Source organism: Taeniopygia guttata, chromosome 7, assembly GCF_048771995.1.
Source record: "Taeniopygia guttata chromosome 7, bTaeGut7.mat, whole genome shotgun sequence".
NCBI classification, from domain to species: Eukaryota; Metazoa; Chordata; class Aves; order Passeriformes; family Estrildidae; genus Taeniopygia; species Taeniopygia guttata.
In genome coordinates, this window is record NC_133032.1 from 2,572,688 (window position 1) to 2,597,259 (window position 24,572).

At 45.2% G+C, this 24,572-nt stretch overlaps 1 protein-coding gene across 13 annotated transcripts in view; it reads right to left on the minus strand.

Annotated features, from left to right (window-relative positions):
• The window catches only part of AGAP1 (ArfGAP with GTPase domain, ankyrin repeat and PH domain 1), a 307,825-nt gene that overhangs the window by 26,632 nt on the left and 256,621 nt on the right, over positions 1-24,572 (minus strand). For all 13 annotated transcript variants that reach the window (XM_030277040.4, XM_030277043.4, XM_030277041.4 and 10 more), the window contains 3 exons: positions 19,753-19,907; positions 17,486-17,576; positions 11,828-12,050 (listed from right to left, as the gene is read on the minus strand). In XM_030277040.4, the coding sequence (XP_030132900.1) occupies positions 11,828-12,050; positions 17,486-17,576; positions 19,753-19,907 (469 nt within the window). The remainder of the gene's footprint in view (positions 1-11,827; positions 12,051-17,485; positions 17,577-19,752; positions 19,908-24,572) is intronic.

Here is a 24,572-nt window from a genome sequence, read left to right on the forward strand (position 1 = left end):
TAATATTTAATATTTTGTGTATTTTATTTATACTTTTATACATTATCTTGAATTTATCAAGGATCTTATACATTGCTTGATAAATTCTTGATAAATTTATGAAACATATGCTCGACAATCTTACATTTACCTGATAATGATGTTTCTCCAAAGGGAATCCACTTTGTGTGGACCAGAGTCATCCCATGAACCAAATTTGTGCCTTCTCCTGCTCCAGATCAAAACATTCCTGTGGATGTTGGCACCTACTTGGCCATCAAACCCTTCTCACCAGGGCACCCCTGGTACAAAAAAAATTTAAAATTCTACAAAAAAACAACAGCACAATATTTAATTGTGAACAAACAAGTCCTGCTCTGCTTTGCCATTTCTTTCTGAAAATCTGAGGAATCAAAAAACCAGCTCATTTTTTATGTGCTTTGTTACTCCTGGCTGACAACACAACTTTTTGGGGCGCCCTGAGAGCCTTCCCTGTAAGCTGGGTTGGTTCCTGAATGTCCCATTCTTGGTGTGGCTGTAAACAATGCAAACCAAACCTTTCCCCCCACGATGCCAAATGCACTTTGCTTTCACAAAATACCACATTCGATGTTGAATATTTTCCTTCTACTTCTGAGGCATCCCCTGTTCTCCTCTGCCTCTTGTTCCGCATCTTAACACACACATTGGTATCAAATGAGCTGTGAGACTCCCCTAAAATGCAAATGTGGCAGCAAACACCACCTAAAAATCAGCTTTGGATATGTATTAATTTCAGGAGTCCCAAAACTTTGTCAGAAGAGCCATTCTCATCTCTCATTACACTTGGAGCATTCCCACCATGCATCCTGCACATCCCTAAACCTTGTCTGCTCCTTCACACCTCCCAAACACCCCAAGACCCCTTGTAAAACACACCATGATCTTAAAAAAAACATTCAAAATGTTGGTGACTGATTTTTAACAGACAAAACTCTGCATGTCAAAGGGTCCTTTGGCTGCTGAGTTTATCCAGCCTCGAAAAAAATTTTGTGTGATGGTGTCCACAGCTGAAAGCAGAGCAGGGAGCACCTACACAAACTGGAGTTCCACCACTCAAAATTGCAATTGCAGCAGTATTTAAAATAATAACATTTATTTATAACACTATTTTAAATAATAATATAGTTTTAAATAATAATATTTTGACTATTTTCCTTGACCAGAAGTCCGAACAAGTAATCCTGATTATTTTTTGTAGTTGATTTTTTATTTTCCACTTTTTTGCCTGAATGCGACAGGTGAACCCAAACAAACTCAGAAATCTATTTAGGACTGGTCTGAGCTGTGGGTGGACAAGTGGCCAAAGCAGATCTGGTCTGGAAAAGCTCAGACAGGAGCACACACATGTCACTAGCAAAGGATTAGAGCTGCAAATTTTGGCTTCTTGAGATGAAAAAGTAAAAAAGTCAAGTTTTGAATATCATCTTTTCATAAAACAGCCTTCAGTTTCAGCACACAGTGACAAATCCTGTTCTTTCCACTTGCAGAGGAGCCTCAGAAGCATTCCTGGGCTTGTGATTTAATCCTGTGTGCACCTCAGTTTCCCAAGGCTGGCTGGTGCTGCACAGACAAGTGGAAATACAGTCAAAACATCCCGTTGGAAATTCTGACCTTGATGAAACCAGGGAAATGTAAATCTTTTGGAGGAAAAGCAAAGTTAGCAGGAAGATTTCTAGGCCATGACATAATCACCTGTTGCAGCATGAAGGCTTTTTGAAGCTGGGCCCTGCACACCTTTTGAGGCTCACCAATTACCAAGACACGGCTTCTCCTCACTCCCCAAATTCTCACACAAAAAATGCCTCAGCCACAGGACTTTGCTCTGTCTGCACAATCTGCTTAATAGGTACAGGGAGGGATTTCATCTCCCCCTAATTCCTGCCTGCCACCCCTCACCTGTGCTCCCCTCAGCACATTTCCACCTGCTCTTTAATTACTTGAGAGCTGCTCTGATTTCCTCTGGTCACTCATTTCTGCTGGGGCTTTGCTGCTGTCCCCCACTCCAGCACCCACACATGGAAAAATCCAGCTGGAAGAGCATTATCCCAGACGAACAGAGAATATTTGAGAGCTGTGGGGAACCTGCATTTGGGCTGCTGTGTATATCAAGTTTCAGTCCAGTCAAAAGCAGGCACCATCTTTTCACTGCTGCCCTTTTCATTTAGTTATCTTACTGAAGTCTTATCTCCCCAGTCCCTTGCCATAGGCTACCAGCTTCCTGCAGAGCCAGAAACAAAGCTCAGTCTTAAACAAAGGGGGGAAAAAAGGGAAAAAAGCACAAAAGAAAGTTGGTCACAGTTACTGTTAGGGAGCCCTGCGGGTTCTGTAGGCAGGACCAAAGCGAGGGGATGCTGCTGCCTCTGTGCCTCGTGTCACCGGCCAGCAAAGCCACCAAGAGCACGGAGAGGCACTGCCTGCCTTCAAAGCATCCCACCACTGCCTTCAGCCACGCTCTGCTGGCCCAGGAGCTGGAACAGATCCATCCAAATGGCTGAAACAGGCAAAAAGCACGGGAGGAACACAACCACCATCACTGGTGACAACCACCAAGAGCTCGTGGTCATAACCTTCCTGTGACATCCCACCCATGGGAAACACCTCCTACCCTCCCTCTCCTCAGATTTACCCACAATCAGTTTGTGTATCTCTTTAACAGCAGAAAATGCAGAAACAGCAGAAGGAATTTACACAGCAAAGCTCCCCAGCACAAACCAGGAATAAACTGGCTTTACAGGCACACTCAGAAAGCAATTTGAATTCTGTTTGGTTAAACTTCCTGGGGAGACCTCATGTACAGAGTGGAAGATGTGACCTCAGGGCAGGAGGAATGAAAGAAACAGGTTAAACGTCAACTACACAGAAAAGCTGCAAATAAAAAGAAAATATTTTGCATAAGATTTCTTTCTAACAGAATAGGTATTTTTCAATCTGCTGGGTGTTTCCCCAAGTGCTTGACTCACAGTCCTTCCCAAAACACCCCCAAATGAGCCTTTGGATCTGACCTGGGCACCTCATAATAGCTGATGCTTGGCACTGGGCATTTTTTAACTCAATGGCTTTACTATTACTAAATGTTTTTTTATTAACATGTTTTGTATTATTAAATGTTTTACTATTATGACAAGTTTCAGCCTTGCAGACAGCTGAATTTGGAGAACAAACAAGTGTCCAGTGCTTTTCATTTAAGAAGTAACTGATGAGTAACTGGTGAAAAAGCACCTTGGTAAAGCTACCCAGTGCTTTAGACAGCAAACTTCATTTTCTAGCTGCTTTTAGCTTGCCATATTTAAGATGAAGCTCCCCATATGTATTCCTCAGGTGCTGTGGAGTAGCAGATATGTGCATCCACACATGTGGTGAGCAATTTAATTCCAGTGTTAATGATACCAAGGAATTTTCTGAGGAAAAACTAACCCACAGTGGTTTCCATCTGACTCCTTTTCAGTGATCCTGGCCATCAGCCTGATGTAAGCCCTGTTTCCCCTGAAGTTATAAATTCATCATCCATTTTTTCCCCATCTGAAATTAAAATTTTGTTCTGATTAGCCCTTCCAGTCCTCTGTTGTAATTCCACACTGGCCCGAGCAGTTTCTAATAAACACTGTGATGGCTTTCTCTCTGTTAGTGAGCTCTGAGTTGACCTTTTCAAGTAGCTTTTGGCCAAGCAGATGTGAAGTCACCAAAAACACATTGGTCTTCAAATCTCTCTAGCTCTGGTAGGTGTTTGGGAGAGAACTAATACAAAAAGAGAAATAATCAGTCTGTATCTAAACAGAAAATTAATCTTGAAGCCAAGATCCTACAAGGTTTCGAGACCTTCAGGACAGGCACTCACCCACTTACCAAAAGGGGTCTTATTCCAGCAAATAAAAACCAACCAACCAAACAAACAAACAATAATCACTTTGCTGATTATCAACTTACAGACACTCTTTTCCCCAAGAAATCCCCCTTGTATGAGTCCTGAACTCAAAACCTAGATTTCTCCAAGTTTAACAGCTCACCAGCTTCATTTTCTAGGGAATTTAACCTTAACTTGATACTTTTCAGCATGGCAGCCAAATCCACAAAGGAGGAGAATCCAAACTTGTCAAGAATCTCACCAGAATAAAGGTACGTGGAGCTGACTGTTGCTTCAAGCCCTGTCCAGCCTGGTCTTAGTTAGACACTTCCAGGGATTCAGTGAAGTGGTTCTGATGCTATTTAGATTGAAAAGAAGAGCAGCACTGTGGCTTTTTAATAAATGCTTTCCTAACCTGCAGAAGGAGACAGAAGCACTTCCTTTTCAGGTTTTTCTTTCACCACCACCAAGGAGGAAAACAACAATAGTAATAATTATTGCAAACCAGGCTCCTGTTTACTGAGAGCCTGAGCTTTTATCAGAGGCAGCTTTGCACACAGGAAAGGTGCAGCTGAGCCGGGGAGCATTTCATCTAAAGCACTCATTAACTTGGACAAGCGGGGTCGAGGGTGTTGTGGTTGTTTTGTTTTGATTTTTAATCATCCAGGCATCTCCCAGGCTGCCGTAGAGGCACCGGTGTTTCACCGGATCAGCTCCTGGGTGACAAGGGCTGCCAAGCAGCTGCAAGGACAATAAAACACAATATTACTACTACTACTACCACCTTTCATCTCTGGAGTATTGCATTTGAGCTTCCAAGGCCTCCAAAAGGCTGAAGTCTGACCAGCAGCCACCCAGGCTGATGCTCATTCACCTCACTTAGCTCTGACTGTCAGATACATTTCCTGGAAGCTACTGGTGAGTGACAATTTTATTTTTTTGTTTAAATTTAATTGCAAACCAGCCCAATGTGGATGCACACGAAGGGTTCACTCCTCCAGCTGTACCCAGAGTTTACTGGCAGCAGTGAATCAGTCTCTTTATTTATGTCTGCGTTTGAGGACGCGATACCGCGGTATCCATTTTCCTCATTATCTCCATGAAATATCTGCTGTCCAAAACAGAGCTAATAGAACTCCAGCTTGCTGGGAGTTGTGCTGCTTAGTGGAGTTCAGCCACCAGGAAGAGCAGGAGTGAGTTTTTACTGATCCCAAAGTCCAAGCTGGAAACCTTAAGCCAAACCTTAAGTCTAACCTGCGGTCCCCAAGCAGCTGTTGGGCTGGCAGCAGCCCGGCTATCTAAACTTTATTGGCAGCAAATGTCATCCTTGCACACGAGCTGCCTGCCTGGAAGAGCCACAGGCACATCTTGGGCTATCACATCCCATCACGTTCCCCGACGAGATGTGAAAACCGGAATGGGAAACGTCAACAGAGTCCGGCCGCGGCGAGGAGCGGGGCATGGCCGCTGACAAGCACGCCCTGACAGAGATGGGCTTGGAGTTGCAATTAGTGGCACTGTCATTTTCGGGCGCTCCTGCCAATTAATTAAGCCTGTCAAATGGAAAAACAGCGGCATTCACATGATAATTTATATCGGGAGAGACTGGCCCGGCAAAGCCGCTGCTGCCAACAAAATCCCCTCCGAGCGCTTCAGAAGAAAAAAAAAAAAATTAAAAAAAAAAAACATATAAAGAAATGGTAAGGGGAGGGGGGGAAGAAAGAAAGAAAGTTAAACTGTCCTTGTTATAATTGTTAACTCTGATCGCTCAAGTAGAAGACGGGCTGATTAAAACTCCAAACGAGCCCCCAGCTCGCTTAAATCTCAGAGTCCGGAATGATAGAATCAGAGGAGTTTATTCATACCATTAAGCCCCAGAGAACTTAATTGAAAGAAGAGCATAGCCTGGACCTTGACAAGCGGGAGGTCACAGTAATTGCTGCCGGACATATTTAACATTAAGATAATCAGGCCATTAATTACCCTTTGGATCATTAAATCAGCCAGTTGCAAAATGAAATTTCTGCCTCTATTACTCACTTGAGAGACCACAGGGGTGGCTTTTAATTTATCAGTGAGCTTGAGATACAAAGGACCAGGCTTGGGGAGGAAGGAAAAAGGGGGAGAAAGGAGGGGGTTTGCTTCAGCAGAGGCAGGAATATCAATCCGCCATGCTTGGTGATCGTGGCAAATTAACTAGGTAAGATAACCTCAGCTTCTAAAGGCAGAAGCTGGGGGTATGTAAATAGATGAGGGCAGACAGGGAGATCAGAGCCTGCACACCACTTAGCAGGATAATAAAGGAAATCATCCTTGATTATCAGTGCTAATTTGGACACTGCCGGTAGCTTGTTATGCGTGTTCTGAGTAGCATTTAATTAATTCAATTGCTTGTTAATGAGGGAAGTGACATGTGGGGAGCAGATGCCACCCAACTGCAGATGGGTTCTGGTCAGCCCTTCACAATAAAATCTTCTTTTTTTTTTTTTTTTTCCTTCTTTCTTTTTTATTTTTTTTCCAAATTTATTTTTAAAAACCCCCTTCCCCCAGACCTGGAACGGGAAAGGTGTCAGGCGTGGAGGAGCACTGAAAAGGCACAAAACACTGACCTCATCAGGCCAAGATCTGCCACGGAGCCAGAGCTGATAATCACGGACAGAGAGGTATCTGTGCTCCCCAAGGCTCCGTTCATTCCCTCTGCCAGGAATCCGGGAACAGCAGCAGCAGAAACTGCTGGCCAAAAGCAGCGAGGGCTGAGGGAGGGATGGAACAGCAGCCCTACAGGATCCAGGATGCGAGAGCGGCATCTGAAGTGCTCCATTTCCCAAGGCTCACCCTTCATCTATGATGAAGGATTAATTATTTTTACAAAGGAAAGGATGAATATTTTCATGGAAGGCATGGTGTGGTATTTTTCATCCAAGTCACTCCCCAGTGACCAGCTCGGTGTCACGTCCGCTCTCCTTGGAGCAGCACAAGCTGGGCTTTGGTGCAGGACTATAAAACTCAGCTCAATACAGTGCAGCTGCAAAATGTTGTCCCTGACACCCATTAAACTGAGTTCATTAGTGAGCAAGGATCAAATTGGGTCTCCCCTTGGAAGGTGAGAGTCAATTCCCGGCACTGCCAGCTCCCAGATCGCGGCTGCTCAGCCAGTGTTGGATTTTCCTGCAACCTCTGGTACCCAGAATAAACAGAGACTGCTAAACAAACAGACCTGAGCACAACTGCTGCTTCTGCTCCAAGCCCTCGTTCAAGAGCTTAGAACTTCTGCAATCCATTCACCCCTCAATTCAACACCAGTTTTAATGGAGTTGGACATTCCACCAGCTTGTGAATGTTCTCAAGAAGGTGCTGGAATGGTGGAGCCCTATCTGTGTGTCACTAATGCAGGTATTTGGCATTGTCTGAGTAGCAGAACAAGAAGTGTGGCTGGGATGGTGCCTGGATATGAGCCTGCCTTCCCTCAGCTTGCCTGGCACCTTCCAGCTGGTGGAGGTGGTACATCCATCCCAACAGTCCCAGGGAGACAGAGATGGAGTCCTTGGGAGCTCAGGGAAGGAGGGTGAGGGAGCAGATAATAAATAATAAATAACCATCTCCTGGAGTGGGCAGAGGGATGGGGGCAGCTTGTCTCCTTTGGAAAAGGCCAACACCACCTTGGGAAATCAATGGTGGCAGGTAAGTCTGCAAACGAGAAGCCACATGAGCATGAGGACAAAGCAAAACAAATGAGGCGTGCCCAGAAAAAGCCAAATATCTGGCAGGAGATGGACACACCAGTGCAATAGGCAAAGAATTCCCAAGCTGGCTTCCCCACATCTCCAACATTCCTCCATGGAACTGCTCAGCCCCACAGGGCTCCTCCAGTGCTGCACCACTCCAAAGCAGCGTTGTGAGAGTGTGCTTAAACAGTATAAATAGCAATTAGAGAGAAAATCCTGATCCCATCCCCAGCCCCAGTTAATTGTCGCAACATTGATTTACTCTAATTTGACTTCTCACTCCAAATTAAACCCGCATTACCCAAGGAGGGACTGCAGGCAAGCTCCCCCCGCTCACCCCCTCCCCTCAGAGACAATAAATTTAATATTGAATACACTTGGAAAAAAAACCTGGCGGTTGTTGCAGGATCCATACTGAAAGATCTTTTTCCTTTTTTCGCTCTTTTTCTTTTTTTCTTCCTGTGAGTAATTAAAAGATGCTTTTCTTGACTAATGATCCCCCTGTTTAGGAATGGGAAGTCGATACTCCTTCAGCAGCAGTCAGCTTCAATTTGTCCCAGGTCTCCCGAAGTTTGAGTGCGTTCTTGGAGCTGCTGGTAATTGCTGGAACCAATTACCAGCTCTCCAGAGCTGACCTAATCAGGGACCCAGGGACACCAGGCTCAGGGGCCAGCTGCTCCCTGCTCCCTTTCACACTCAAGTGTTTAGGTTTTCCGCTGCTTCCCCAACTTTCCGTGCTCACCAGAGCTCATGTTTATTCCTCCTTCCTCCCCAAATCCCAGAAACACCCTCAGCCCTGCCTCGTGCCACCTCCTTGGGGATCCCACCACACCTGTGCTCCCAAAACATTCCAGTTCAGTGCCAGTGGCCATCCTGTGTGCTGGAGATCTGCCTGAAGAATTCCAGGATGGTTTGGGTTGGAATGGGCCTTAAAGTCCCTCTCATCCTATCCCCCCACCATGGGACACCTTCCACTAGACCAGGTTGCTTGACTCTCCAGATGGATGTGACCTGGAATATACCAATATTACAGGATATAGCTGGGCAACATTCTTGATCAATGCAGGAGGGATAATACCTTCGCTGAAGAGCTCCCAGGCTTTGATTTTACACATCCTCCAATCCCAGAACCTTTCTGGCCTTAAAAGTAAATGTCCAGTGTTACAGTCCAGGTCTTCTTTTCCCATTATTTGCTTGGATGAAGAATTTGAAGTGCTTTTGAGTGGGCTAGAAAAGGACAGTAGTATTTAATGTGGTTTAATCACAGACTATCCTGAGCTGGAAGGGACCCACAAGGATGATAGAGTCCAACCCCTGGCCCTGCACAGACACCCCAACAATCCCATCCTGTGTATCCCTGAGAGCATTGTTCAAATGCTCCTTGGGCTCTGTCAGCCTGGGGCTGTGCCCATTCCCTGGGGGAGTCTGGTCAGTGCCCCAGCACCATCTGGGAGAAGAACCTTTTCCTAAAATCCAACCTAAACATCCCCTGACACAGCTCCAGCCATTCCCTGGGTTCTGTCCCTGGCCACAGAGAGCAGAGATTGGAGCTGTCCCTCATGAGCACAGTACAGGCCATGATAAAGTCTTGAATTTGGTATCTTATTTTTGAGTGTGCAAAATTACTAAAGGGAAGCTGTACTCACAGCTCTGTTTTCAGAAATACTGGTGACATTTTCCTGGGTAAGATTCCTTAATCATGCCATGACCTAGAGTAGCCATTTGGCAATTCCTCCTGCCAAAAAGCATCTCCACGAATCCCTCCACCCTTTCCTCTACTCCACAGAAACACACGGGATGCCACTGCAAGCATCCAGTGGTCAGTGCCAACCTCTCCCAGGCTAAAGGGACTGCTTCGACAGCCACATCAAGACTTTCAAGTTCCTCTTAGCCCAGCCTGTGAACACTCCTGGAGCCTCCCAGCCCAACAACTCAGTATTTGTGGAGCAGCTCATTACTTTTTATTTTTTGTGTGTCCCTAGAAATCTGTAGATTTCCCCAATGGCTCCATCTCCTATAGAAAGACACAACATGAAAAGGTGAAACCCGCCTGACCCTCTCTAAAAGTGTCTATTGAGGGCCCATCACAGAATTCCCAGATTCCCAGGATGGTTTGGGTTGGAAGGGACCTTCGGGACCATCCAGTCCCACCCCTGCCATGGGCAGGGACACCTTCCACTGTCCCAGGCTGCTCCAAGCCCCATCCAGCCTGGCCTTGGACACTGCCAGGGATCCAGGGGCAGCCACAGCTGCCCTGGGCACCCTGTGCCAGGGCCTGCCCACCCTGCCAGGGAACAATTCCTGCCCAATATCCCATCCATCCCTGCCCTCTGGCAGTGGAAGCCATTCCCTGTGTCCTGTCCCTCCATGCCCTTGTCCAAAGTCCCTCTCCAGCTCTCCCGGAGTTGCCTCTTCCCCCTTCAGTCCCTCAACAACCACAAAAGGAAGGTTTGTTTAGCCCTCCTTTCAGGGCCATTTTAGCTGCTTCCAATAGAATTCCTCATGCAAAACTCCAAGCAGCAGTGAGAACATGGAAAGCAGAGTCTCTACCCAAAGAACTTGAATTTATTTTCTCGCCACAGCTTGGACAGAAGAATTGTGATGCTGGCAGAGACCAAAGGGAAGCACAAAAGCAGGCACACACTTGGAAAAAGCAGAACTTTCTGGTATTTACGTAAAAAATTGCATTTTCAGTCTCTGCTGCAAACAGCAGAGGAATGGGAGCAGCAAAGCACGATTGCAATTGCTTTGTGGGAAAATTTCCACAGCATCCTAATTCTGCTTTTTCTAACACCTCTTCTATCACATAAGCGTGAACCTGGACACAAAGCTAGAAAATCCTATCTATAAAATGAATCATTTTGTCCTAAAATGTTGCAGTGCAGGAGAGAAAGTGCAGTGATATCACTGACAATCAGAATCAGCTGAATATAACCATGAAGATGCACAGAAACAAAGTGGGAGAATTAAAATAAGCCCTGAGTATGAAATACTAAGAGAAAAAAGTTGATTTTCTAGAAGTAAAATTCAATCCTGAGTGAATTATTAATTGAAATGGATGGTGCTCTTTTCATCAGTCACATGGATTTTAGATTTTTCATGATGATTATTATATGACTACTGAAATAATGTGATTTTTCTTTTTTTTAAATAGAATTCCAATTGAGTGCAAGCATTTTTCTTTCAGCTGTTTAGAACTACACACCTCAGCTGTAAGGAGCAACATATATTTGTGAGGTGCAAGAATATAGAATCTCTGTATTAAAGTGATAGTAATGACTGAAAGTTCATTTCAATCTCCTTGATGAAATCATTGTGCCTAATAATACACAGGTAGAGAGCAGACATCCCATTTCTGCCTGAACAAAGCCTCTCTTTGGGGCTCCCTGAGCACTTTTAGATGCACAGCCATTCATCTAAGTAGCCTGATTAATGTAGTGGCTTCATTCTCGAAGATGAACCAAAGGTGGCACCACAAATTCATTTTTCAGGGCTAACGAAATAATGCAATAAGAAACAGTTAACTTTATTACACACAACAGCACAAACCCAGCCCTCTGCTGCAGGAGCTGGCCCAGGCATAGTGATCCTTCCACCTGATCCAAAAGTGGAAAAAGTATTCTCAAAACATCTGTCTTTGACACTGATCAGATTAATTGAGCATAAAACCTCCCAGTTTTAGGTAGGACAACACATCACAGGAAGATTTTCACTGTGTGGAGCTATGAGAGGCAGCTGAAAAGCTGTTCTCAAAGGAGACATCCCCCAGCAGCTCATGGTTTCACATAAATCACACACACAAAAAGTAATCAAGTCCATGGCGAGCAGGACTTTGAACACCCCTGAGCAGAACCAAAGACCTGACAACCAGGTACAAATTCCCCGAAACTCTGAAGGGAGATTGTTAATGACAAACTGATAGTCCAGGAGGCAGGAACTTGGTGGCCCACTGAGACAAGGGAGCACATGACAGGATAATTTGGGTGGAGGAAGAAGCAGGTGGCAGGTTTCCATCTCCCACTGAAGGGAAAACTGCAGAGCTGCTGAGGAAACCTTCCCAAGAGCGAGAAAGTAACGAGGTCACTCAACTTTTGCCACCTCCCACTTTGACACACGTTCTTCCTGGGCACACAGTGAGGTTATAAATAACGTGAGGTTATAAATCACGATTTTCCCGCAAGGGAGAGCTCAAAAGCAACGATGTCGCGCGCCGGGCGAGGCGCGGCGAGCACAAACCCACCTGGTGGAGTCTGAGGAAGGCTTCACGTGGCCTTGGCTGTTCTCCTCCCACACACTGTTGGCCAGCTCGTTGCCAATGGCTGACATGACCTTGATGAGCTCGATGGGCCAATCGTCTAGGTCCAGGGAGCGCACGCGGGACAGGTGCGTGCCGAGGTTGCGGTGGATACCTGAGCATTCGATGCAGATGAGGGCTCCCAGGTTCAGGCTGGCCCAGTCAGGGTCTGCAGGACGAGGGACACAGCAATTAGGACAAGGGAACACCCCACAGAACTTTCCAGCTGGTGTTTATGCATGAAGGTTTTGGTTCCGGGGGTGTCTTGTCCTAAAGAGCAGCTGGGAGGTGTTCCAGGGTCAGTGGAAATGCCAACTCTTCAAGGAGTAAAGAAAAATAAAATGTGGTGTCTCAAAAGATGTGTTGTTCCACCTCAGTCAAAAAACTGCAGTGAATTAGAGGGGAAAGGAGAAACAAAGGCAATAGAACCACTGTGATGGGTAAAGGATGATGAAGCAGTGAAGAAAGCCCCTCCCTGGGAACCCAGAGCTGCTTGTAGTCAGCTGAAAGAGAAAAAAGAGGAAAAAACCAGAGCCTAGAAACACTTATCTCCTGCTAACTCCATCAGCTCCCTCAATAACCAGCAGCTATGTGTGGCTCTTCCATCTGACTCTTCTTCCATCTCCAAAATCAGGGAGATAAACACCAAGGTGGAAATGTCCCCGTTGGAACAGCCCCGGTTCCAGGGCATGAGCCAGAAGGATTCCACCCACCCAAAACAACCCCATAAAGAGTGAGACTGGGACAAACCTGACACAAGATGGGAAATTCCATTTCCCAGTATGGTTCAAAGCTCTTTTGTGTAATTTAAATCTAGATTTGCATGGATTGCCTTCTCTCCAACAATCACATTAACAAATGCAACTGAAGACACATTAGAGGAATTTTGGTTGGATTTTTCTAACCCCCTGCTGTCAGATCTTTTCTTCATGCCTCACTCTGTGCATCCCAAAGAACTATCCCAAATGCCATGCAGGAAAATGGGGATAAATTAAGAGAGCAGGCAATTTTTGTTCCTATCTAAAAAAAATTTGGAGCTGACTGAAAATGAATTTCCAGTGTTTCCTTCTGTTCTAACAATTCATACAAAGTCTTGTCTTGACTTTGTGTAACCCACAATTCAAAAGCTACTTCTGGCAGCCAAAATACGTGGAAACAAAACATTTTCTAGCTCTTTCCCATGTCATGTTTGGACAAAAAATAGGAAGGGAAAGCTCATAATTTTAATTGTAAAGTCACACATTTTACTGAAGGCATTGACTGACATTTTTTAACCAGTCTATTGAAATCTAAAAATGCAACCAAGAAGAAAAATCTCCCATCTTATTCCACTTGAGCAGAAAAGCACAACTTTTGTTTAAAAATTCCTGTCCATACCAAGTCTTATATTATACATAATTTAATACCCACATTATAGATATAAAGTATTTCAGATCTCCAAAAAATCAGGTGAGACAAAACTCCTGCCATGCTTTCCAAGCTTTTGGTACAACAACTACAGCAAACTCCTTCAATTCCATAATTTTTTCAGATACCTCCACCGTTGTTTTGTCAGTGGGGGAACCAGTGGTGTATCTGAAATACACTAAAAAAAACCCAAAATCTCAATTTGTTGGTATAAATTTGAGCACAGCAAGTAATAATTTGAAATTTGCAAACTGTAACTTGGATGAAACCCCTGACCTGCAAAGGCCAGGGTTATCCTCACAAAAATCCAAAGTGCAGTGAGCTCTAAGAGGCATGAACTCAGAATGAAACAAGAGAATGGAATACCAGCTTACATTATTCCAATTATTTTGACTGAACTGGAGTTAAGGACCTGACCTCCCCCCCCAAACACCTCTCTACTTGAAGCACATGTAGTGCATCTTGTGCTGAAAAAATTATTTAAATATTCCCCTGCTTCAGAGCATCACAGAATGGTTTGGGCTGGAAGAGCCTCTCATTGCCAGCACTGCTAGGACTGAAGGAGTCCCCCAAAACAACAACCAGGAAGTTCCACCAAATTTTAGCAAGATACTATTTTCAATTTCAACAATCTGACAACACACAGCTGAGTGGGAAAATGGCAAACGAGGCAAGGCAAGGGCTGAGCTCATTACAGAAATGAAAATTGTTATCACCAGTTCACACCACAAGTGGTTAGAAAGCTGTAACTATTCAAGGTTGGGGCTTTTTTACTTTCAGGATGATACAAACCGAGCTCCCTTTTCCTGCTGATGGTGAGAATAACTCTGATTTGGGAGATGCTCACGAGCACGTGGCAGATGGGGGCATCAAGGATGCCCTTTTTTGACAGCAAAAGGAAGGAAAAGCCCACTCAGTGCAGCTAGAGGTGCTTTACCTAAAATTGGTCAAACAAAAAATGAGCTTTTTAGCACCACTGAATATATCCAGATTACAATTTTCAGGTGTTCATAGTCTGAAAAAGGCTTGGCTCACTCCTTCCCTGAAAAACTCTTTCCCATTCTGACTCTCACCTTAATCAGCTTTACCATCTGGAGGTGAAAACTCTCTCAGGAGAATAACCCCATCCCACTGTCTCCTTCATCCCTCCAAGGAGGCTGATGAAAGGCTGAGCCTTCCTGAGGTCAGCAGCTGTAAGATATCCCTGGGCTGAGCAGAAGGAGTTGCTGGAAGGAGGAACAGAAGAGCCAGGGAAAGAAGAAGCAGGGGTGAAGGCATCTCAAGTTGCAGCAGAAGGGGGAGAGAAGTTTGCAACTCTCCTATTCTACATGAAAAACTGAATTTTGTGATGGGTAGGACAAGATTGTCCAAATTATTATCTCAGTGTTTGGCTTTCAAATACAAAATTCACCCGAGTATGTGATCAGACTCCTGGGATGGAAAACTCATTATGAGAATCCATGTTTTTAAACACTCCCTATTTTCTTCTACAACAGCAAAGACCTGATGTTCCATGTTCTCCAGGTATCTTGGAAGAGGTGACTCACATTTATCCTCTAGTGAGCCAAACCCAGAAATTCAGCTGGATTTGTCTAAACAATTGGATCACCTTGGCTGGCTTTTCCAGACAAAGTCAGCACCAGGACTCTGCTGCTTTGGGAAAAGGCAACACCGGTTTCCTTTTCAAACATTAAATCAGATCCTGGGCACAAACTCCAGCTCCTGAAGAGCACTTTGCCCCTTCTCTTGCTCTGGGATGTGAACGTTGAGAGGAGAATATTGAGGAGAATATTGAGTGACTTTAGCTGGAGGCTGCCAAAGGGCTGGGATGCTTGGTGGCACACAGCTGCTGGATCAACATCCAGCAAGGCAGAACTCCCTGGTGACACAAAGTGCTGCATCAAGTGCTCAGAAGGCAAAGAGCTCCAGAAAGAGGAAGAACGAGACTTCTGAAGTGGAAGATTGATGGCTCCTGAATAGAGCTGAGGGATGGCACCACTGCACACCCCTGTGCTCCCAAACATCTGGCTCTGTGGAGTTGTAAACAACGTGAGACTTCCATGGAGTGCTGGGGTTTGTGATGTTAAATGCTCCAGGGGTAAGAGCCTGCCCAGGCAAGGCAGCAAGGGAATAAAGCAAATCCCTGCAGAAAAAGCAGCAGGCTGAGGTTCACCTCCTCTGTGTGTGTGTTTACATTTTAAAATCCATGGCTTTGGAAATATCTCACATTTTTCCAAAGGAATGATAGTGGCCTTAAAATCAGGAAGGTCAAACAGCAAGAGGAGTCAAAGAGGGTATAAATCATCCCTGAGAATACAAACAAGTCCAGCTGAGATTCTAAAATCATCCCCTCATAAAAGCCACATGACAGAGTGTTGCCAAAATGGGCTGTCCCACTCTGCCCTCTCCCAGCAGCCAGCTCCTGGCACATCCCCACTGCTGGCACCAGGCACAGGGGCCAGCTTGACCCATGAGCAATCTGGCTGAAAACCAGATTGAATGGGGGGGGAAAAAAACCCCAAAAAGATAAAAAAAAGAGCACTGCTTTCTTGCAAAGCATTTTCCTGATGAAACATCCATCCTGGCTGCATAAATCCTAGGATATGTGCATGGCTGGGGACAGAAACACGAGCCTTGGGGACAGTGTGGAGTCTGGATAGGGCTGAGGTGGATCAGAAGGATGTTGTGGAAGTTGTCTGCTGGAGGGATTGCATCTTATTGATATATAACATAACCTCCCATAAATATATATATAAAAATATAATATAATTGTATATTTTGTAAAGAAATATCTAGTTAGCAAGGCTAGGAGTATGGAGTCTGGGTAGGGCTGAGGCGGATTAGAAGGATGTTGTGGAAGTTGTCTGCACTGAAGGGATTGCATCTTATATAATATAACCTCCCATAAATATATATATATAAAATAGAATATAATTGTATATTTTATAAATAAATATATAGTTAGCAAGGCTAGAAAAATGCCACCCACAGTGGAGCAGGACTTGTCACCACTTGCACTGTAGGCTGCTCAGAGGCAGCAGTGAGTACCTCAAATGAGCTAAATATCCATGTAGGTCACTCCCAGACCCCCTCCTCCTCATCCACAGCACACCACCCTTCCTGCCTTCCTCTTGAGCTGCATCAAAGCTTTGGGGGAAATCTCAACGACTGCCAGGTCACTATGAAAGCACACTAATAAATAAGACTTGCTTTGGGCTCCGGGTGCTAAAATACCACTCAAACCTGGCTTTTCCCTGGTTTAGCACGTGCAAAGCAGAGACCAAATTATTGGTGCAAAAGCACCTGCACTTGTGTACAAATGCTCTTTTTACACTGGGGTATCAGGATGGCTTAGACCAGGAGTCAAAATCCCAAGCAGCAAATCTTTAAAAATAAAAATCACAGCTGAAGAAAACTAAGTGAATATTTTTCCATTTTAAGCATGTGTAAAAATCACAAGGAAAGTTCTGACTTCCAAATATCAAAGAAATAAAAATGCAGAAGTTCTCAATCCTTTAGCTCCTCCAACTAATTGCTTTAGAGTAAGAGAACTTCCTTTCTGTGGCTTTGTTGCAAACCCCTGGAACTAAAGAGCACAAGAATAATGGCCTCAGTCGGGGTTAGTGAGGTGAAGCACAGCTCAAAGTATTCCTGAGAACACTCTTCTGAACATTAAGCATATGTCTCAAAAAATAAAAAAAAAAAAAAGGGGGGAAAAAAACACAAAAGGAAAGAAAAAAAAAATCCAAAATCAGTTTTCTAGTATCCAGATATAATGAGCAATGACTTTGGTTTTTTCTGACAAGCAAGCCTAAAAAACCAAACTAAAAAACCAGCAATCAAGCTCTACCTCTTTGAAAATATTACCACGGCACGTGTGCTCTCACCACGTGAAACAGGAGGGAAATGGAAGGGACTGATGTCAAACAGCAAACTTTTTGCCTTTTCTTTGAAGGGAAATACAGAAATGCTTACATTCAATGTGAAACAACAAGGGGTAAAAATCAGGATGCACTTGATGTGGCAGATATTGAGCATAAATTAAGATCAAACAAGTCTGGTTAAGCAAAGTCCTTGACGAAGCAGAGATGTGCAAACAAGAGGGGATGTCCCAGCAAGGAGGCCAGGGCTGGGTGCTCCCCAGGGCCTGGCCAAGGGGAAGGCTCAGAGCTGCAGGCAGGGAGGGGCTGTACTCACTCTGTGCCTCGCAGTCCACGCAGTGGGAATTGCCTCTGATGTTCCTGATGGACTGCAGGGCCATGGCCTCATTCTGACTCGTCAGGCGCGACTGCGGGGAGCCAAAAACACCAGTGAGCAGCAAGAACCCAAAAAACCCAATGACACAACTGTCAGCTGAATGAGCAGCAAACCCCATAGCTCAGGCCAAGGTTGAATGAATACGGTCAAGGAACCTCAAATCTGGATTTGCCTCTCAAGGAACAGTGATCCTTTGGCACCTCCCAGACTTCTGGGGTCTCCAGCCTGGATTCTAACAGGAAAACCGAGCTTGAGAAAGAACCCTGCTCTTCCCAAGAGCAGCAGCCACGCTGCAGGTTTGCTTCTTGAGATAAATGAGATAAGAATATTATTTTACAAGATCAATTTCTTTTATTGATGTGTGTGCTTGTGCTAATGAAGACTAAGGGACGGTTTGCAGAAGCGGCTGGAACTTTTTCATCATCCAAAGGTCAGATTTCACCCGTGGGTCCCCTTTAACTGCTCCTCACGATGACCTGCCCATGACCTCTGCTGGGGGAGGCTCTCCTGATGTACAGGTAGCTCAGCTCTACCTAACTGTCTTAGGCTGGAAATGCAAGATGTAGCTGGGGGTGTCTATTCTATTCTAGATCTGTTAGGGCTGGGGCAGTTCTCTTCTGTTCATTGGGCAGTTCTTTCTTTATCTCTTCCACAAACCAGTCCTCCCTCTGAGAAATATCTTCTGTTCATGGGCCAGTGAGTGTCACTGCATGGCTGATAAAATTCCATCATCCCTCTGGGAGATGCTCTGCCCAGGGGGAGGAGCCAAACATTCCTACCTGGGTATGATCTGAGATTTGGGACACCACAGCAGCCTTTTCCACTGGATTCCCAGAGGAGCAGCCCTTTCCCACTGGATTCCCAGAGGAGCAGCCCTTTTCCACTGGATTCCCAGAGGAGCAGCTTTCTTCTCCACTGAATTCCAAGAGGAAGACCAGGCCCACTACTGAACCTTCAGAGGAAAACTCCACCCTTCTCCATGATCCCTGGTCCACCAGAACCACATCTGTCACTCCAGGAGCAATGCAGCCACCATTTAATGGGGCTGCTGTCAACATCCTGACCAACAGGGTGTCAGGTCCTATTCTGACTCTGTCAGTGTTGTTTTGTATTACTGCATTGTTTATTTTTTTTTTCTACCCTAATAAAGAACTGTTATTCCTGGCCCCATATCTTTGCCTGAGAGCCTTTTAATTTCAAATTTATAATAATTTGGAGGGAGGGGGTTTACATTCTCCATTTCAAGAGAGGCTCCTGCCTTCCTTAGCAGACATCTGTCTTTTCAAACCAAGATACCAACTAAACTGCCTTGAGGGCTCCCCGAGGTGTGATTTAATAGGACTTGTGGATATCCATGTGGAGACACAACTTCCACGGGACACCCGTTAAACCTGTCCAGCCCTGCCCTTTGCTGTTCCAGTCAGTTCTGCTGACATGCTTTGGGAACCCAGTGAGAAAAACCTCTATGAGCCATTGTCCAGACACTCTTTATCCTTTTGTACTCATCTTTTTATGCAGGTGTTAATGTACAAACTTCCCCTTTTGTGCTCTGATAACACACACATTTCAGAATGTGTGGAACCATGCAAAGCAAGAAACACGTAAACTGATTTCCTCCATCTCAGGAATATATGTTGGAAAAAAACCCATTTTTAACCACAAAATAAGAGGCCAATTGTCTTATGATGATGGTAATTACTGGTGTTTGATCTAGTCTGGCACAGCAGGGCAATGAAGGTAGTCATTCACTTAAAAATATGAGTGTCTTCCTTGCAGTATAAAATCATCAAAGACAACTGTTAGGTGGGTAATATTAAAGGATCTACAGTTCTGGACAATTTTTGGCCATTTCTCTCCCTCAGTCACCAGTCAGCACCTTGCTCTCTCCTGTCAAGTGTTTACAGACACCTGCACTCAAGATACAGAAGTTCTCCCAAAATTAGAATTGGCTGAAGACATCTCAGATTTTCAACATTTATTTTGACAGGAAACGTGAACAAACTCCTTCTGTCATCAAAGGAAAGCATTCCAAGGGGGAAAGCTGCTCCTCCCAGGCCATGTTCTTCCCTCAGAAAGCTCTAACCCTGCTCAGCTGGGGGGGTAACACACACATCTCGAGGGGTAAAGGCTTAAAATTCAGAATTTGCTGTCATCCTAATGATCACCTGCCCCATGGCTTCTTGCCAGTATTGCTCTGTGGCCCGTACCTTGTTCTTGCTGCTCTCACAGGACTGTAAACTGGCCAGGATCTGGCTCTCTATGGCTTGGACCCACGCGTCCCTCTCTTCGTACGTGGTTGCTTCAAAGTGCCAAGTCTGGCCCGTGAGAGAAACGATGATAAACTCAAAGTTTTCTTCTTGTTCTGGAAAAAAAAAAAAAAAAAAAAGAAATGCAATAGGAAGAAAAGATTAAGTTAAGGCTAGCAAAAAGCAGCTGAAACAACCTTGGTTGGTAAGAACTTCTGTTACACAAACTTCTGTTTAAGCTGAAGGAGGGTAGATTCAGATGAGATATGAAGGAGAAACTGTTCCCTGGGAGGGTGGGCAGGCCCTGCAGAAGGTGCCCAGAGCAGCTGTGGCTGCCCCTGAATCCCTGGAAGTGTCCAAGGCCAGGCTGGACAGGGTTTGGAGCACACTGAGATAGTGGAAGGTGTCCCTGCCCATGGCAGAGGGTGGCACTGGATCATCCTGAAGGTCCCTTCCAATCCAAACAATTCTGGGATTGCACAAATCCTGTAACTGCAGGTCTGGACACGAGGCTTGAGGCTGGATCCTGCCCTGCACATTGCACCAGGAAAGAACCAGGATCCTCTGTTTTTCCTCTCCAAATGCTATGCAGATAAAGCACTGGTTTGAGTAAATACTCAGTCCCTGTGTTTGTGAGCTTGGAATTGAGTCTGTACCATAATCAAACATAAAGTGGCCAACAAGCATAATTTAGATTTAAAATTCAGGTGTTAAAAGCTGCATAATGTAAAAATCAAAGGGGACCACAAAATAAAAGATGAATGGACCACAAAGAGCTGACAATACAGAAAATTAACAATTTCTCCTCTTTTTTCAAGCAGTTTTTACAAGCACAGATATATTAAAGCAGATGTGGACATTTTCTCCTCTACAGCATAAATACTGGGAGAATAATAATCATTACTGGGCTGTAATACAGGATTAAAATCAGTTCAACCTATTCAACATCCACGTCCGACATGGGAGATGAGAAAATGATCTGAGAAGCCAGGAGGGAGGGTCAGTGAAATATCCTTAGGGCTACTGGAGGAGAAGGACAAGTATTCAGGCCAGAGGAGCAGCACATGGAAATACCAGCAGAACTGAAATAAATGGACACACACCCCACCTACACATGGGAAACCAATGCCAAATTAAAAAAATCAAGGAAGCTGAAACAGACTAAGTGCAATTGGGACAGGCTGGCACGAAGCATGAAAGGAAAAGAATACAGCACAAAATTCTGGTGAACATCAGCCATAATGAGCTTCAGAAAGAACATTTTGTCCTATAATGACTTATTATATATTCAGAGCCATGACACTACTGTGTTCCCTCATCATCCATAAACATGCAAAGATCAGGGACAAATCCAGCACCAGATTTAAGGACAGCACTGCTGCCCGCTGGCAGCTGTGCTCCCAAGCTTTGAGACAAGAAGTTTTCTTGGATAAACTCCATGTCAGCAAGGCCAGTGCCTGCACTGCTGTAAGGATGCCTCAAAAGCAGCAGGAGGTGACTTGGCATTTGAGGTAGGGATAAACATGGAGCTGAGTGTCGTTTTCAGGTGCAGGAAGGTATCTGAAGCAGAAGTTTTACTGGAAAACAGTGCATGGGGTAAGTGGGAAAAGAAATCACGGAATGTCCAGAGTTGGAAGGGATCCAGAAGGATTGAAGTCCAACCCCTACCCCTGCACAGACACCCAACAAGCCCACCCTGGGCATCCCTGGGAGCATTGTCCAAACCCTCCTGGAGCTCTGTCAGCCTGGGGCTGTGCCCATTCCCTGGGGAGCCTGGGCACCCTCTGGGAGAAGAACCTTTTCCTGATATCCCACCTAAACCCCCCTGACACAGCTCTGTGTCATCCACCTGGGTCAAAGATGAATGATGCACAGCTACAAGTGTTCCACTTTAGCAACACGGTGTTCCAAACAAACAGGGAGAAACATTACCCAAAAGGCCATGAATAAATCATGGCCAAAGCCTCGTTTATCAAGCAGAGCTTTCAGGGTTTCATGAGGAAGATCTAAAAGGAATTACTCCACAATAAATGAAGTTACATTCAGTCCTGTGCACTATCTCCTGCAGGACAACAGAGTTAAGGTCTCTGCAGCATCACTGACTCCTCTGATCTCCTCTTTAATAATTCTGATCACACACACACATGGAGCTGGCTTGCTGAGGAGAAACAAGCCCAGGAGAGCTGCAGCACATTTTCAGGTGGGGCTGGAAGGATATTTTGAGGTCCAGAGAAGAAAACGGAGCTGGGAAGGGGCTCAGCCTGGAGAAAAGGAGGCTCAGGGGGACTCTGTGGCTCTGCACAGCTCCTGCCAGGAGGGGACAGCCGGGGGAGGTCAGGCTCTGCTCCAGGGAACAGGGACAGGAGGAGAGGGAATGGCCTCAGGCTGGGCCTGGGCAGGCTCAGGGTGGACACCAGCAGGAATTTCCTCATGGAAAGGCTGCTCAGGGATTGAAGGGGCTGCCCAGGGAGGTTTGGAGTCACCATCCCTGGAGGGCTTTAAAAGATTTGTAAATGTGACACCTGGGGACATGGATTGGTGGTGAACGTCGCAGTGCTGGATTAAGTGCTGCACTTGATGATCTTGTAGGTCTTTTCTAACCTTAATAATTCCACGATTCTATATCCACTGAAGCTTCAGATTTATTTCCCAAAAAGCTGTGCTGGTTGAAGTCATCTTCCCTCATTTTTTCTGCTTAAACACACCAATATTTTTTTCCCCCCCAAGCTCAACTGTGAAACAAAGCAGCAGTGCCTGCTCCACGTCACCCCCAGGGCAATTCCTTCAGAATACAGGGAACAAACCTGTTCCTGTATGTCCTTAAGCACAGCACACAGGAACAGGAAAATCCAGGCAGGAAGATGAAGTTGTTCACTTTTACTCTTCAGCCAAATTATAGCTTGTGCTTTTTAAATCCCTGTGAGCCCAATCACAAAATTTTATTAAACAGTTTTCCATGTTTAACAGTTATTCATGGAAAGGTCCACTATAATAGTATTTTAGCACCATCAACCTGTCGAAATCAACCTGCCCAATTACTCCAAACTACATTAATAACACCGGATATTACACTAATTGTGTCCAGTTTCTATGCAGACGAGGTCCCACGGGGCTAATTTTGCATCCTCAGGGGCAAGCAACTCAGCCATCAGCCTGATTTCACCAGGAATCCCTCCTCATTACACAAGTCCAGGCTGTCAAACTTTTTTTTTTTTAAAAGAAAAAAAGGTTAATGGGCCAATCAGTCATCAATTATTTCCTGGAAGGGCAGCAGAGGAAGGGTTAAAGTGTGAAGAACCAGCTGCCACTGACTTCCATTTGGAAGTTATTATCAACAGGAGATGTCTAAAATGCTGTTGTTGTTTGTTTGCCTTTTCTTTTTTTTTTTTTTTTTCTTGAAGAGGGTAGGATGGCTGGGATGGGAAATGAGCCAAAAGTGTGAGACTCTGATGATACGGAAGGAAAAGCTCAAGAGGTTTTTTCTTTCAGTGGAAGCAGGCATGGAATCAGTGAATTTTAGGGTGCCCAGCTGTGCCTGCCCTATCCTTGGAAATGTTCCAGGCCAGGTTGGATGAGGCTTGGAGCAACCTGGGAGAGTGGAAGGTGTCCCTGCCATGGCAAGGGTGAAATGGGATGGGCTTTAAGGTCCCTTCCAACACAAATCATTCTGGGATTCCAGGGACACTTCTCACCATCATCTTTCCACAGTCAACTGCATTTAACCCAAGTTCACATTTATTTTGCTCTGCCAAAAACCAGACACTGCCACAGCCCACCCACTTCTGGAAAACAAAGAGATAAAATTTCTTAGGAGCAATGGATTGTGGAAGAAAAAACAAACGTTCAGGGCATGGCCTCCCTGCCTTCCCCATCCCATGTGTTTGTGATGTGGGACTGAGATCAGGTTTAGAAAACCACACTAAAATTACCACAGGATACAATTAGTCGATAACTTGTTCCAGAAAACTCCATTTGGAGTCTATGGAATGTAGGGAAAACACATGTCCAGAAGCACTCACACCTCCTGGTATCTCTCAGGAGTGGTTCTAAATAATGTGCACAAATCAGCTTCGTCTCCATTTACACTCCCCTCCTATTTTACTCTCAATATTAAAAACTGCATAAATAACCACTGACACCTTGCACCAGTGATGGGCACAATTCCAAGTCACAAAGTCCTAGAAGATCAGGTTGGGAGCGACCTCAAGGATCACCTGGTCTAACCTTTCAGCAAGGCAAGTCAACAGGAGGCAAGGGCTCCTTTCTGCTGTGCAGAAATCACACCCATCCTGAAAGCTGGCTTTTAAATAAATAAATATGAAGGCATTTCTAAGAGGCCTTTATGAGTATTTTGCCAGAATAAGAGTGGATTTTCTGGCTTCCGGGCAAAGCAGGCTGTGCATTTGTATCTCTGCCCAACACAGCTGTCTGATATCAGAGGATGCTGGTGCTGCTGCTAATTAACAGTAACTCCTCATGCACATCTGGAGGGTGGTGCCACTCTCACGGAAACACTTCCCAGGAAGAAGTCAAGAGCAGCACCAAAACCCCCTTGAGGGCATGTTTCAAATGCTCCTGAAGCACCTCCAAGAGCTGAGGTTACAGCCTGAATCCCAGCCAAGCCTGCCTCATGTAACATCCAGACCTATTTAAACTCCTTTTTCATCGCCTCCTCCCTCTCCTGAAAATCTCTTCTGCTCAAGCACCATAACCCTTCATCCTTTCAAAAGGAGGAGAGGGAAGAGCTGCTGGGGTGCCCTGGGAAGCAACAGGAGTTGTTT